This window comes from Triturus cristatus, chromosome 10 (assembly GCF_964204655.1).
Source record: "Triturus cristatus chromosome 10, aTriCri1.1, whole genome shotgun sequence".
NCBI classification, from domain to species: Eukaryota; Metazoa; Chordata; class Amphibia; order Caudata; family Salamandridae; genus Triturus; species Triturus cristatus.
Window position 1 is genome coordinate 6,502,878 of NC_140593.1, and position 16,868 is coordinate 6,519,745.

Consider the following 16,868-nt stretch of genomic DNA (forward strand, 5'->3'; position numbering starts at 1 on the left):
GTATCTCAGCCTCTTTACTCTGTTGTTAGGCCAAAAATCTCCTCTTACGACCTTTTTCGGTCTTGTTTCTGTATTATTTCTTTCTCCAATCCAAGTTCTCTTTCTCAGAACTCGACCCTCTGATTTTCCATTCTCACTTTCATCCGATTCTGTTTCAAATGCCTCTTGTTCAGCAGTTTTCTTTCGCTCTTGTCCTTTGGCAGTTTTCTTTCGCTCCACAGTCTTTTTCACCACTATTTGAGACTTCCCTACTTCTTTCCCTCCTCGGGTCTCCGACACGCAATCTTCTTGCTGTCTACTTGTCCCTTCACCTAGCTTATTAGAAGTGTTCCCTACACCTCCTCGGGGGTCTTCCGCAATCTGTCCCTCTCTATCTTCTTCTGACCCTACTTCTTCAAGTACAATCTCAAGTGGTTCTTCAATCTCCTCCTCTTCTGATTCAGGAGTAATTTCTGTGGAACTGCTCTTTTCTTTTCTTTTTCCACCACTGCTTTTTGGAACTTCAGGCTCTCTTACAGAATCTGATCTCCCTTCTGAGATTCTCAATGGTTCTCTTGAAGTCTTTTCTGCTTCTTTTTCTGAACTTTGATTCCTTCTCACTGGTTCTGGGTCTTCATCATCACTGGAATCTGACTCTTCAAAATACTCTCTACCAGTCCCATCCTTTGGGTTTGGAACTCTCAGAGTATGACTCGCATGCACCCAGTTTTTCACACCAGCACACTTCACTGCAGTCGTCGTAGTTAGAATGACTTGTCTTGGTCTTCCCCACCTTGGAACCAAGCAATTTCTTCTTCTGTGAACTTTAATCCTCACCCAATCTCCTGGACTCAGATCATGAGCTTGCTTCTTCTCAAGTGTAGTAGCTTCTTCTCCAATCTGGTGAAACACAGAATGGACTGCGTCAGCCAGGCCTTTACAGTAATCCAAAATCATGTCATCAGTTATTGTCATTAACTTATTGACAGGTACATATGCATGTCGCATTGCACGTCCCATTATTATTTCGTGCGGACTTAAACCAGTAGTTCTATCTGGAGTAGATCTAATAGTCATTAGCACTAGAGGCAAGACATCCGGCCATTTCATGCCAGTGGCTAAGCACATCTTACCAATCCTGTTCTTGATTGTGCCGTTTATCTGCTCAACCACACCAGAAGCCTCTGGTCTGTATGCACAATGTAGCTTCTGCTGTATGCTTAATGCTTCACAAATCAAACTCATGAGTTCATTATAGAAGTGTCCACCTCTATCAGACTCAATCGTTACCGGAAATCCGTACCTAGGAATCAACTCTCTTAACAGTAATTTTGCCACTGTTACTCCATCATTTCTCCTAGTCGGATAGGCCTCAACCCATCTTGAAAACAAACAGACTACAACTAGTACATACCTCAGTCTGTTCACTTGGGGCATTTCAATGAAATCAATCTGCATTCTTGTAAAAGGACCTCTTTCTCTGCCTATTGTTCCCAGACTCACCACTGTCTTTTTCCCAGTGTTAAATTGCTGGCAAATCAAACATCTTTGACAGATACTTTCTGCAATTGTCCTGAACTTTGCATTGTACCAGGTTTGCTTAAAAGACCTAATCATTGAATCCCTTCCTAAATGTCCCTGTCCATGATACATCCTTGCCATTGCTGACAGCATGGAATTTGGCATTACTGGTCTGCCATCCCTATAGACCCAAACATGGTCTGTCTCTCTTGGTGCACAACCTGCCTTAATCCAATCTTTCTTTTCTTCCTCCTCTGCCTCATCCTGCAACTGTTTCACTTCATCCCATGTCTCTAAGACATTAGTAAACATCACAGAACAAAAAGACATTTCACCCTCTCGTTTCCGATTAATGGACTGATTATTTTTGGCACAATATTGTGCAATGTCATTTGCGTATCTGTTGCCAACTGTCACAAAATCATCTCCTTGTCCATGAGCAGCACATTTCACAACTGCTAATTCTTTAGGCAGCTGTATCGCCTCAAGTAATTTCCCAATAACTTCAGCATTCTTTATTGGAGTCCCACTCGACGTCAAGAAACCTCTTTGTAGCCAAAGTTGGCCAAAATCATGCACAACTCCAAATCCATACTGACTATCAGTCATCACAGTCGTTCTCAAATCTTTCCCAATTTCGCAAGCTTTTGTTAACGCCACCAATTCAGCAACTTGCGCAGATTTTACTCATTTCAATGGTGATGCTTCCATTACTTCTGAAACCTTGCACACTGCATATGCTGCACACAGCACACCCTCATCATTCCTCAGGCATGATCCATCCACAAACAACACATGATCACTCTCATGCAAGGGAAGATCCCTTATGTCTGGTCTCGGTTTTGTACAGTAATCAAGCACATCCAAACAATTGTGATCATCTTCTGTTTTCACACCCACATTTTCAATATCCGGCAACAATGTCGCTGGATTCACATTCACACATCTCTCAAGAGTCACATTTGATGCTCCCAGAATGACTTTCTCATATTTAGTCAACCGACTATGTGACATATACTGAGTTCTGCTTCTTGTCAAAAGAATTGCCACATTATGAGGTACGAATACCCTTACAGGATATCCCATTATGATTCCCTCACTCTGTTCTAGGCTTCTGCATGTTGCAGCCACAGATTTCAGACAACCTGGTAAACCCACAGCTACAGGGTCAAGTGTCGATGAGAAGTACGCAATAGGCCTTCTCAGTAATCCATGCTTCTGAATTAACACTGAAAGTGCACATCCATTTCTCTCACTGCAGTACAATTCAAATTCTTTTTCATAATCTGGCATACCCAAAGCAGGGGCTTCACACATTCTGCTTTTTAACTCTTCAAATGCTGCCATTTGTTCTCCATCTAGTTCCAATGGGTCTGTCATCTCACTTTTTGTCAGCTTAATCAGTGGCTTTGCTATCAGCGAGAAATTAATTATCCACTGACGACAATAACCCACCATTCCCAGGAACATTCTCACTTCCCTCTGGGTCTTTGGGGCTTTCATTTCTCTGATTATTCTGATCCTGTCATCAGTCACTTTTCTCAGACCTTTTTCAATATTATGTCCAAGATAATGCACCTCTTTCTTGCAAAATTGCAATTTAGCTGGAGATACTTTTAACCCTCCATCTGCCAGATGATTCAGTAAAGCTATAGTATCTACTTCACAAGCCTCACGTGTCTTTGATGCCACAAGTAGGTCATCAATATACTGCACTAGTACTGAGTTTTCAGGCATGATCAAACTCTCCAATGACTTTTTCAATAACTGATTGAATATTGAAGGACTCTCTGTATACCCCTGTGGGATACGACACCATGCTAAAATACGCTGGCCAAATCTAAATGCAAAAATCGGCTGACTGTCATGATGCAATGGAATTGAAAAGAAAGCATGACACAAATCAATCACTGTATACCACTCAGCATCATGTGGAATCTGATACAAAATCACTGACGGATTTGGCACAATAGGACAACATGCCACCACAATTTGATTAACTTTTCTCAAATCCTGTACGATCCTAAATTTCCCATTAGGCTTCTTTAGCCCCATTATCGGTGAATTACATGGACTACTCAGTAGTTCTCTCAGAACTCCCTGCTGAATCATTTTCTCAATTATAGGAGTTATTCCCTCAATTATTTCTGGTGTTATTTTGTACTGAGGAATGTTAGGATAAGTAATTCCCTCTTTCACTGCAATTTCCACAGGATCTACATTATTCATCAATCCCACATCCTCTCCAGTAAAATCCCAAACTGTCCTTTTCACGGTGTCTCTCAGCTCTTGAGGCAAATCCTCTGGATCAAACACAGCATATGCACCAATTAACTCACTCTCTCTATTTTCTAGAGTCATTCGGTACAAAACATCATCATCTGGTGTTTCAAAAGCTATTCCATCTGGTGTACAAAAAATTGTACAGTTCATTTTACAGAGTAAATCCCTACCTAACAGGTTCACTGGACTTGTGTCACAGACAATAAATCTGTGCATGTCTGAGAATTTCCCTATTTGTACTCTTACTGGTTCAGTAAGACGTGTTCTGATTTGTGTATTGGCTACACCAACTACTTGGATTGCTTCATCCGAGAGAGGAAGATTTCTAATATCTGCTGACCTGACAGTTGATCTTGTCGCACCTGTGTCTACTAAAAAAGTAACACCTTCTTCATGTATTTTTCCATCCACAAATGGTCCTGCCTGGTCTATTTCTAGAGTTGCACCAAGTATGCACTCTTCCTCCTCTCTTCGGCACCGTCAATAATCACCCTCAGACTCACTCCCTTCATTCTTTAACAAGTACTGTTGTACCTGGTTAGAACGCCTTGGTTTGTTTACCTGCTCATCATTGTAGAATCCCGAATCCGGATTATACTTTTGTGCTCCTCTATTCTGCGGCAAGGGCGGTTTTGGCTCTTGACTCTGCTGTCTCACAACTTTCTGCTGTTGCTGCTGTTGATTATTCCCCTCGTTCTGCACCTGTTGATTTAAGGATTTTCCCTCATTATTCACTAATGGTGGATTGGTACACTCAGATCTCCAATGTCCCAGTTGGCCACAGTTGTGACATGGGAACTTTTTTTTGGCTTCCTCAAGATTCCCCTTTCCTTTCCCTGCATACCTAGGTCTATTCCCTGCATTGTTTCCTGCATTATTCGCCTGTTCCACCAATTGTGCTTCCTGTCTTTCCGCAACTTTCACCTGTGCCCACATTGCTTTCTCTTTCAGCTTTCTCTGTTTTGCTTCAATCTCATCACTGAAGTATTTTGCATGTCTCAGAATCTCATCTATTTTCTTACTCTGCCAATCCACAGTATGCTCACGAATTCTTTCACTAATCTCAGGTCTCAGGCCATATACAAATCTGTATACAAAATGACTCAAATCCTTGTCACCCAGGTGTTCATCTCCACTGAATTGTTTAAATGCTAGTATCAGCCTCTCGTAAAAAGCATGAACTGATTCTTTTGCTTCCTGATGTGTTCGATCTATTTTAACCCAGTCTGTTTCTTTTGGAGGTACTTTATTTTTCAGGTATACAATCACCTGTTCATACTTTCTCATTACTTCTGGATCTGGTGCTCCTGTTCTCTGATCTCTTGGATATTCCTCAGTAGGCCAACTCACAACTATTTTACACTCAGTCCACAAGTCTGCTGGAACAATTATATCAAACAGACTATTCAGGTCAATCCACAGCACTTTTGACAATTTCACAAACCTGTCTACCTGCCTATACCACTCGACGGGCTTTTCTCTCAATCGAGGAAAATCATTCGTAAATGATAAAATATCCTGTCTGGTCCATGGAACATGTACATATCCTCCTCCAGGTATTTCTCTCATAGGATAAGTATCCACTGGTTTTTCCTTTTCTCTCACAGGAAATGCTGAATAAGTCCTATCTCCTGATTCTTCCCTTTTCTTGTACCACCTATCCTTCCACTTCTCAACATCACCCCATTTTCGCAATAAAGCGATCATCTCTTTAATCTGTCCTGTTCTACCAGTACCATTCAAGTTCTCAATATCCTTGTCTGTGAAATCCATCCTGTAAGACTTCTGCAAAACTTTCACTTTATCAATATCAACTCCATAGTCATTTGCTATTGCTCTTAATCTGTCATGTGTATTTCTCGCTCTCCAGGTGATATTCTTGCACATAAACAATAATTCACCATCATGATGATTTTTTAGAATTTCTGTTGGAACTGTCCCTGCAACAAGCTCTTCTAATTCCACACGTAATCTAGCAACATCAATTGCTTGTGAATCTTTATCCCTCTTTTGAAGAACTTTCATCCATTCATTCAAATCCTCAGCTGTTATTTCAGTAGATTTTCTCACTGGAACCACTTTCTTCTGCGGTTCTAAAATTGGCATCCCTGAACAACTAGCTTCACCAGCATCCAGTCCTGAATTAGACTCCTCTAATTCTTCATTACAGGTGTTATGTCTGAATTTTCCTGCCCTTTTTCCTGAATCTCCTGAAGGACCAGCCAAACTTGTCAATTTATTCCCAACATATGGAATCACCAAACCATTCTCACCTATCCTCTGCTTGTCCAAAACAGGCATAACCGGACCTATGGTTACGGGTACCGTAACAGCATCTAGATTCTTTGTCAGTTCCTTAATCTTTTCAGTCAATTCCGATGTAGTTCTGGCTAATTCTCTCGTATTTTCGCCACTGCTTCTATTCTCCCTTTCCCTAAAAGGATTACCACTTCTTAACTCAGGTGTCACATTTTCTGTCTCAATGATACGCACTGTATCTCTTATCGGAGAAACAACTGGTGTACTCTCTTCTGGTTCTGGTCTATATGGAGGTGGTCTTTTGTAAATCATGTCATTCAAAACCTCATCCTCATATTCATTAACTCCATATCTTCTCACTTCTGCCTCAGGAACCCTTTCTGCTCCCTCTTCAACTGTTCTCACAGGATATAGTCCCTCTGACATACTAGCATCTCGCCATCTCGTCATTCGATCATGATGAGTTTCACGACCATGTCTCCTCCCGAACATATACCTATAGTTGCCTCCAGACCTCTGTTTCTCTCGCTCATGCACTTCCTCTTCCCATTCCACTAAAGCCTCGAACTGTGTCGGCCTTGGTCTTGGGTCAAGACATAACATCTTTTCCCGTAAATTTTTCAACACGGCCAGATTAAATGAACCATGTTCTGGAAATGCTAAAACTCCATCTTCCTTGGTATACCTAACCCAATTTTCCAACCATATACAGGTATGATACCCATATCTCGCAGCCATGAAGGATGCAGGCGTTTTCGATGGAAGTAACAATTCACCCTCTCTCGTTTTAACATTTTTGTCCTTGTCAAACCAATTTTTAATCTTTCTGAACAAAGATTTTTTCTTTTTCTCCTCTTGGTAATACATTTCTATTTTTACCAAAACTTTCTAATCCCTTCCGTAATACAACTAAATATTACGATGTTTTATCCAATAACAGCGCGACTCACACTAACGCACCAATCCTGGAACGTTTACGTCACTAGAATAGCTCTTCCAATCCTTGCGCGGCTCACACCAACGCACCAATCTCAGCGCGAGCACTATTCTGATCCAATATCCAATCAGAGCGCGGTCTGTTTGACGTCAGCAGTCGCTGCAGTTTCTCACTCCTGTCTCCTGTCAGTCGTCTACCCCTCCTTTACAAAAAAAAAATTCTCAGTAGACTTCGTGTCAAATTCTACAAAATCTATAAGTTACAACATATAAACATCTCCATTGTCTGCTTCGCTAACCAAAGAATAGTAAAGAAAACTATTTCACAAGAAACCTCTTGTTGACACAGTAGCACATCCCTCTACTCTGCCCTTCTAACATACATTCATTAACTGTTTCCTCTAGGACTTGTCCAAAGAGTCTTACAATCAACTAAATGTATAAACATTCACGCACATTCATACAAGAAAATATAGTACATACACACAGAATCCTGCTTTTCCCGAGAACAGCGAACAATCTGCTCCACTACAGAATTATAACACACATTAACCAAGCAGCTTACTTCTACCCAGTTTCTCAAACAAGCTCAGAGAATACCTATTACTTCTCCTGCGATAAGCTTTAACGGCGAACCTTACGGATCCCTGGGACTTAAACCAGAATTTCACAGATAACCTTCACTACCATACGCACTCCTTATATACCAGAAATATTTCTAATAGTAACATACGACAATGTCACTTATTCCGAATCCAGACAATGTGACGCGCAACTTCAATTGTCACACGTTTCTTTTCCTGCATACATACAGGACCAACAATCCCGTCTTTCTCGAGAGCAGCATATACTTCCCTCTGCCCTACTACGGAACTGCTACTAGCTCCCAAGTTCCAGAAGCACTACATATAACTCAACATGACGACTCCAACATATAGTATTAGTACATATACCAACATCATACAATAATCAATAAGCTAATGTACAAGCAATCTAATCAGATCAAGGCAATCATCAATAACCATCATCACTCTGCTACCAGGAACTTGATGCAGATTGGGGTATATAAAATCTCCCTACTTCCACGGATAGAGTAATTTCACAGTTACACGCACATACACTCACCATACACTAGGGCCCATTTCGCTAACATACACTCGATAACTCCACCAGCATTGAACCTGTGGAAAGAAAACTCCTAAACCCCACAACTACATCGAGGTCGATAAGACCTAGCTATTGCAATTGTCATAATCTAAACAATCTATACATCAATAATCAAATAGAGTACTCAATAATTGACAAGAAATAAGCACCAACACCGTATTTAAAATTATGATTCTTTATCTAAAATTAGTCAAAGAAATTAATCAGAATAAATCATTTTCTCATAATTACCTATTCTAGCTAAATGTCAGAATGGGTCCTCAGGACAAGTCTCTCAGTAGAAATCTCCCAAGTCATCGTCCTCTCAGCATCGATTCTCATCAACGCAGGTTTGGGCATCAAAATCCCGAATGCAATGAACAAGACCCTCTCTAGTCTAGTATATTTATAATGAAACTTACAATATTAAAGAAACATTAAATATTACACATATCCGCCGAACCGCTGAGCAGAGCAAACAGGAAAGGATGTAGCATCGCTACATTTGGAAAATCTCCGCTCAGGAAATCACAAAAATAAAAAGACAGAACAGGAACCAAAAAATAAAAATGTATCTCTTTACAGTCCACATTTCCTCAGCGATGACACAATGCTCAGAGTTCTTTCTTAACAGTTCCTTTGTCCTCCAAGGTTTTCCAATACATCTGGAAACCTGCCCAGAACTGCTGCTGTCCTCACGGAAAGTTTTAACCAGGCAAGGACTATGATCAAATGTGTTCAGCAAGGCCTTCTCATCACAAATTCTCACTCGAGGCCAGGCTGCAAACGGCGGACATGTTTGGTTAGGCCAAAATGGACCATCTTAATTAAAAGAGACAAACACAACGTTACCACAGCATAGTGATTAAACAGTGTTAACCCCACTAATACCCTTATGTGTATGTAATTATCTAGCTTTTGCAACACAGAAAAGCATTAATTCAAAAGCGTTTCGTGCTTAAAATAAACAGCACTCAGCAACGTTTATTTAATAAAACATGCACATTGTTAATAGCAATACAAAAGCGTTCCCACGTGTAGTTCTCTCTTGTTAATACATACATGTTGATTAGTAAAAAAAAACACTTACACAAAACAAATAATTAATAATTAAAATTAGTGATTTTATTTTCACCACGTATAGACAACTGAAGCTTCAAAACCCGATAGATTTTATTAGAAAAATCCTGCTCCAGCAGGCGTTGGAGGCAGCTCTGAAGTTGTTGTGGGCTTCTGTGGATCTGGTGTTACTCCAGGCCTTTTCGAGGCGGCGGCAAGTGCGTCTGGACTCTCAAAGTTCAGTGGTGAACCATCTAGCTTTCTTGGCGTGGGAGTTGTTGTTTTTCTTGAGGGGGGCTATGGTGTTGGCGCTGTTGGAGATCCATCTGTGCAGGGTTCGGGCTGCAGTGTTGGGGTCGTCATTTTCCGCGATGGTTGGGGGGGAGTTGCTGAGTGATGAGGTTAGCTGGTCATCGGTGATTCTGGTCCAGTTTCTTTGTGGGAGCAGGTGCTGGTGTCTGTGGATGGTGGGTGTTCTGAAGGTGAAGTAGACACATCGATGGTCAGTCCATTGGAGTTCGGTGGTGTGGCTGAAGGTGATGGAGTTTCCTGTTGTGAAGAGGTGGTCGAGAGTGTGTCCTGCTGAGTGCGTGGGTTCGTTCACGATCTGGCGGAGTCCCATGTTGTGAAGGTTGACCAGGAGGGATGTGGTGCTGGGGTCCAGTTGGTTGTCGAGGTGGAAGTTGAGGTCTCCCAGTAGGGTGTAGTTCTTGGACGCGATGGCATGCGGGGAAATGATGTCCGTGATGAAGTTGGCAAAAAAGTCCGCAGGGTCCAGGGGGTCGGTAGATGAGGGTTCCTCAGAGGGTGAAGGTAGGGCTCGCCAGTATCTTGAAGTGAAGGTGTTCCATCAGGTCTGTGGGCTCGTCGGGGAGTGTGCTCAGGCAGAGGGTGGATTTGTGGATGCTTGTCCTAACCAGACCCTCCTTGTGGACACTTGTCCTAACCAGACCCTCCTTGTGGACACTTGTCCCAACCAGACCCTCCTTGTGGACACTTGTCCAAACCAGGCCCTCCTTGTGGACACTTGCCCTAACCAGACCCTCCTTGTGGACACTTGTCCCAACCAGACCCTCCTTGTAGACACATGTCCTAAACAGACCTTTATTCCATGCTGAAGCCAGGCCCCTTGTCATATGCAGACTTCCTTTCCAGGTTTGGAAGTCACTTCCAGTTTAGGGCTTGTCATCCTGCCCTTCTCAGAGAACTTTACTGGCCATTTGTGAGTGTTTTGGGGTTCTGGACGGACGAGACGCGGCTGTTGGATTAGCAATTGTTCAACATCCTATCTTTTTAGTAAAGTAGTGTGACCCCATTTGTTTTAAAAAAAATGTTTAGGGTTGTCTAGACATCATTGACATTCTTTTGATGTATTTTCATTTAGCACTTTTTGCTTTCAGTTTATACTTCAAAGGGCAAAAATACCACATTTAATGCTTTCCCTAAAGTTTTTAGAGCCACTGCTGTAAAATACTGGCCACTTTGCAACCCTACTTAAGGCATAGAGGTGGGCTGAACGAGCGGAGGCGGGAATAGGGTTTGCGTGGGGTAAATAAAAATAGTCATTTTAAAAAACCGTACCTGCAGCTGCCCCGCGGTGCTCTTTTGCTCCTCTTCTTCAGGCATCACAGGCTCCCAGAATGCCCTGCGCCCTATCCTCACGCATGAGAGTAACTTCAGATTGGCCTGAGCACCCTCGATTTGCGCTCCAGGACAGACTGGGAGTCCCTGGCTGCTCCCTCTATCCGAGCTGCATTGATGGGTTGGAGAGCGCTTTCACTACGCATGACAGTTTGGCCGGCCAAACCATCACATGCAGTGAAGGGAGTGCACGTACCACTCCCCTTAGTGCCTGTCACCCCCCAGGCCCCGCCCCAAGACTCGGCAGGAAAGGAAAGGTAAAATGTGTGTTTATTATCATTTTATTTTTCCATTCCTTCCGTTTTTGGTGGGCGACGTTCACGCTGCTGTAAGAAACTAATTGCACCCGACCTGCTATGTGGGTCAAATTAGGATGCTTATTACAGATCTCATCTCCCAGCTTTTATTACATTGCTCCCTTCTGTTTTCTCGCCCACAGACAACAAGATGGAAATGACCACAAACTTTAGGAGGTGCCTGCTCTTCGCAGTTGTCATTTTTACTCTCACTTTCTGTGTTCAGCGTGGGCTTCTGAAGGTAAGTGGCTGCGGTAGAAGGGGGTGCGGGTACTTACTGCTGGGGTGACTGCCGGGGAAAAGTATGTCTGTGCAGAGTGGTGATGCGCAGTGCGAGGGAGTAAACTTACCTGGACCTCCTACTTCCTCATTGGACCTTTCATGTCCTGCCTCCTCAGGGGTGGGGCCCGCATTGCCAGAGTAGGGTTAAGTTATACAAAACATCCTGATGCTGTTGAGACGGTACCTGGAGGAGGTGGTGCAAATGCAGTGCCAAATGGCACATGTAAGCAATATGGGTCATATTTACGGCCGTGTCGCACAGTGCGGCACAGCAGGTCATCTGCTGCACTGTACTGCATGACAGGGAAAAGGCAGGAACGCACTGTATTTAAGGCAGTGCGGTGTATCCTTCTCCATTCCCTTGTGCTTGTGCTGTTTCGGCAGCCGAGTGACAGCAGTGTGCAAGCGTGCTTGCAGTGCACGTAGGATTGTTTTTGTGCAGGAAAGGGCACCTTCCTGCACCAAAACAAAACCTCGAGGCTTTTACTGCAGCACACATGCCAAGAAGCTGGCTTCGTCACAATGCCACTCAGACCTAGTTTTCAGTGTTCAATTTTAAATTATTTGTCAATACACCAAATAACACCTTATCTCATGAGAATAACCAGAACAGAGTGTGAGAGGTCAGAAAGTACCTCGCGTAAGCATCACCAAGGGAGCTGCGGGTTGGTACTCACCAGTTTGCTCACGCTATCATCATTGAAAAGTGGAACAGAATGCAATATCGATGCTTTTGTAATTCTTAGCCAACTGTAGAAAATAGGCCTCAGCTAGGCCTACCAGTGCAAGGGGTTCGCCCTTCTCTGCACAGAGTCCTCAGACTATTAGAAAGAAGTTGGCACAGAAACTGAAATAGAAAATACATAGTTTATTAAACCTCAGGAGGTGGAACCACATTCACCCAGCACCCTGTGGTGCTGAATGAAGGTAGCACCCAGAGTAGAAGAACCATGGGTCTTTTATACCCACACAGGGGCTCAGGAAGAGGGCGGTGCAAGCATACATGAGAAGAGTTACATACATAGATGGTCATACAGAAATGCACCGTCAACAGTAAAGGAGGAGCTAGCAGTTGCTGACTCTGGTAGAAACAACCTGATAGTTACAGACTAAAAACAGATGCATGGACAGTTAGATATTCCTGCGCATGTGCAGGGTAGCAGAGTCTAAGTATAGCCAGTCCTTTAAACAGAGCACAAGGGAAGACAAAATGGCTGCCAGAAATACAAAATGGATTCCACAAAATGTACAGGATAGCCTCTAAATACCAGATGGATTCTGCTAACGCTAATTTAATCGCAGCCAATTTACGACAGACGACCCTTTTAGCGTTAGCTGAAGACATCTCCCATAATCCAGTAGGAAAAAAGAAAAATATGCATATTAATTTTTAATATTTTTTTTTTTTCCATAAATTTCCTAATTCATTGCTAGGTGGGCATTTCTCATTCTAAATATTGTTAAGCGGGTATGTATGAGGTATAAACAGAAGTACAAAGGGAACAGAGAATTGGGTCATACAGATAGCAGGAGAGAGTAATTACTATTATCAGAAAAAGAATTATTAGCTTTCTAGTCCTAAGCAAACCCTAGAAGCATCCAGTAAAAACATTTTCAAGGCTCCTATGCATTTCAGTTACCATCAATTTCAACTTCAAAAACATTTTCGCTAGACTTTTCCAGTGTTTCCTTTATGAGGGCTAGAGTATCTATCATTATACCCAATACAAACATTAAAGCAGTCAGACATATTATTTACAAAAATGATCCTGGATCCAGAGGACCAGGAGAACTACACAGGACCATGAGAATTAGGACGAAGAGCTGCAAAGGGTTGCTCCTCCTCAAAAATGGGACGATCAATGGGGTACATTTTCAACAAAAAGAAAAAGAAGTCCTTGGGAAATTAAAGCCGCTGTACAACCAACCAGAGGGGAGTCTACTCCCTGTGTCCGTTTGAGCCTCACAGGCAGGCTCTTGTTGTTCCCACGGTGGAGCTGCACAACTCGCAACTCAGGAATCATGGCCTAGTTTCAAGGGAAAAGTTTCTTCTTTCAGGATAGGGCAATCACCCACCAGGGCAAATGCGCTCAGCGATCCTGTCCAGTGTCTCAGGCAGTGCACCAGTTTTCTTCATTTCAATCTAACAGGCACCAGAGACACAGCACCTGTACCCTGAACTCAAGTCCTTCCCTAACTCCTGTATTGCTCTGCTGGCACACTGCTCTTTCGTTGGGGCCATAGATCTTGGCCAACAAAGGTGAAAACTTGACAGCCACTTTAGGACCAGGATTCAGAGGCCTGATGCTAGGATCTCTGAGGCAACCCTTGTTTCAAAGGGGGTCACCTCAAGCAAAAACTTTCTCGCCTTCCTGGTCGGTCTGTGACTCTCGGCTGGGCATCAAAAGCTTGATCCACGACTTCTCCTTTCTGATTTGTGACCCCGTCTTTCGCCCAAGATAGTAGCAGGGGTACTCTCATCCCAGTGCTTCCGGCCTTCTACCTTCACTGAGGTCCAGGTTGCCAGCAATGCCTGTGCTGGTTACCTTCCCTTTGACTTCAAGCTGGACTGGTGCTGACTCCTCAAGCTGGATCTGATGTCCGCGCCCCTCTGGCAATGGTTGTAAAGCAGCAAATATCTATTGGTGGACAGAACAAAAGGTCTGTAGACAAGGCACAGAAATAATCTATCAACAGAGAGGATAGTCTCAGAATACTTCCTAGTCTAGGGACGCCCCATATATTAACAAGGCACCCAAGAACCACTTTCATATATGTGAGAGTAAATAAAACAACAGTCTGGACCTATTGGCAAGTATAAACAAGCATTTGCAATGCAATAGGTCTCGCAATTGTGAGAGTTTGAGCTATTGGCATTGTAAATGACAATGCCTTTTATTTACGTGTTGGTTTTTAAAACATAAATAAAAGGCATTGTCATTTACAATGCCAATAGCTTAAACTCTCGCAAATGCGGAACTATTGCATTGCAAATGCTTGTTTTTTAAAAGGCACAGATGGGATGCACAGGAAGAGACAGGTTACTCAGAGACACAACAAGAGTCATCTGGGCACAGCAGTGATGTAACAAAAGCAGAGGTGGCCCTCCTGCAAGGTACACAGAGGGGCCCCGCTCTGGATTTAACCCGGAGCTCTAAGACCTTAGTACTGTGCTGAGGGGGCCCCTTTCAGCTCAGGCCCCCCCCGCACCACGGGGGATGCGGGGGCCTGTGTTACACCCCTGGGGCACGGTGGTGCATGCCTGTATTTGCGGTAGCACATTAAATCCAGACCTATTGCCTTTGCCAAGCAGTGCTCCCTGGTGAAATGAGTGTCTCTTCCGAGAAATGAAGGCGTCCTCCCACTGAAAGCACCGAAGATCTGCTGAGAAGTGCTTTTGTGCTGGAAGCATTGCAGGTCTGCTGAGAAGTGCAGTTACACTCCAACAGAAAGCATGGTAGGGCTGCTGAGAAGTGCCAGTACCCTCCCACTGAAAACTTTGCAGGTCTGTTTATATGTGCCGTTACCCACCCACTGAGAGAATTGCAAGTTTGCTGTGAAGTGCAGGTACTCTCCCACTGAGCGTATTGTAGGTCTGCTGAGGGGTCCAGTTACTGTCCCACTGACAGTATTGCAGCTCTGCTCAGAAGTGCAGTTACTCTTTCAGTGAGTATTGCAGGTCTGCTCTACTCTCCGGCTGAAAGCATCCACTGTAGGTTTGCTGAGATGTACTATAACTTCCCTCCTACTGAAGGAGTTCTCTCCTTGCAGAAAAGAGTAGAGATGCTTCCCGTCTCATTGTTGCACCCTAATGGACGGCACAGGTATTGTCTCTTGCAACAAAAACACTAGCCGAGGACTGACTGTGCGACTCATCCACAGCACTCACTGAGTCTCCCGGGAGTTTCCAGCACCCCATATAACTCATAGGGTTGAAACCTGTGCAGCGCTTTCAAACATTAAAAAAACAATTCAAAAAGGACTATTTGCACCAGAAACACTGCGCAGCAAGAAGCCGGTGGTTAACATCACACGCTGCGTCCTGGTTACTAAGCCATTGGGTGGGAATGAATGGGACAGTGACGACTGACTTACATAATGTTATATAACACCATGACGTTGCGTTTTATATAGCGCTTACTACATCACCCTGGCCAATATAATGCGTCATCTCTTAAAAGCAGGCAAAGCGCTGCGCAGCAAGAAGCCGGTGCTTAACATCACACGTGGAATGCAGCTATTAAGCCCCCTGTATGGAGAGAGTGGCGCGCTGCATAAATGCCCTATAGCATATCATACATATTAGCCATATTTTTTTATGTTTTAATATGTTTTGGTGCATACCGTGAAACACCGGGTGAAATTAAGCCCCTGTATGGAGAGCGCGGCGTATTGCACAACTGCCATATAGCATACCGCGAGTACCTTGTGTTGAAACAACTGCGAGAGGGAAGTTTCAGGCATTCTTCAAGTTGATTTTTGTGCTCAGGACAACATTTTCATTACTGCTGTTGTAAAACATGGCACACGGCTCTGCTGTGTATTATTATTTAATAAACTAGGACAAAAACAGTGACGAAAAAGGTTCTTTGGGGACTGCTTTCAATTACAACAAGCATTTCAAAGAAAATCCGGGCGGAAATCAATTAGTAACAGGATACTAGTTTAATCCAGGGCGGCAGCACCTGGAAAGGCCATAAATTCCATTAGCAGATAACCACAAGGCATTACAGATGAAAAACTGACCATTTAAAAAATAATGTAACAAATATAAATCTTATTACATAGTAGATGTACAATGATGATTTGCAAATGCAACTGCACTATACATTGCGTACTACAACCTGGAGAGCATGAGACGTAATGTTAATACTTCAAAGCTCGCGATATATATAAAAGAGAATCCATCTGGGGGCCTTTTTAGGATTACACGTCAGAATAATGTTCTTGAATCGAAGGACCCGATTGTGTTGCATCGGGGATTATTTTGTTATTGGCGGGTACTGGCTAGATCTGCAGACCTGGCTGTAAGGATACCATCCGTGCACTTTACAAATGGCATTTCCACTATAGTAGGGGCACTTCTGACTTGAAGTGCTGTTCATAAACAAGTTTGGAGTGTGGGGTATATTTCAGAAAGAGTTGCAGAAATTAGGATAAGAAAATGTGCAATTGTGTCATTGGGGCGTTTCACTTTATAGATGATTTATAACGATAGGCATTATTTACATTTTGAAACACAAGGATATAAAGTGATGTTTAAAGTCTGTCATTATCGTTGCCAAGTGCCTAACCTCGGGTTCAAACCCAGGTCTTTAAGGTCAGCAATTTAGTAGAGAGCGGAAATCCGATTCACACAGCGCTCTCTCGAAAACGCAGGATTAAATCCACACAAGTCGGCGCGAGACACAACTGAACGTGCACAATGCTTCTAAAAGGGCCCGGGGAGTCTTACCAGAATACATT

General features: G+C 43.2%; 1 protein-coding gene across 2 annotated transcripts in view; it reads left to right on the forward strand.

The window, feature by feature from the left end:
- The window catches only part of LOC146788709 (NXPE family member 4-like), a 588,533-nt gene that overhangs the window by 84,655 nt on the left and 487,010 nt on the right, over positions 1-16,868 (forward strand). For both annotated transcript variants that reach the window (XM_085630316.1, XM_085630315.1), the window contains exon 2: positions 11,264-11,361. In XM_085630316.1, coding sequence (XP_085486442.1) covers positions 11,272-11,361 — 90 coding nt within the window. In that variant the 5' untranslated portion in view covers positions 11,264-11,271. The remainder of the gene's footprint in view (positions 1-11,263; positions 11,362-16,868) is intronic.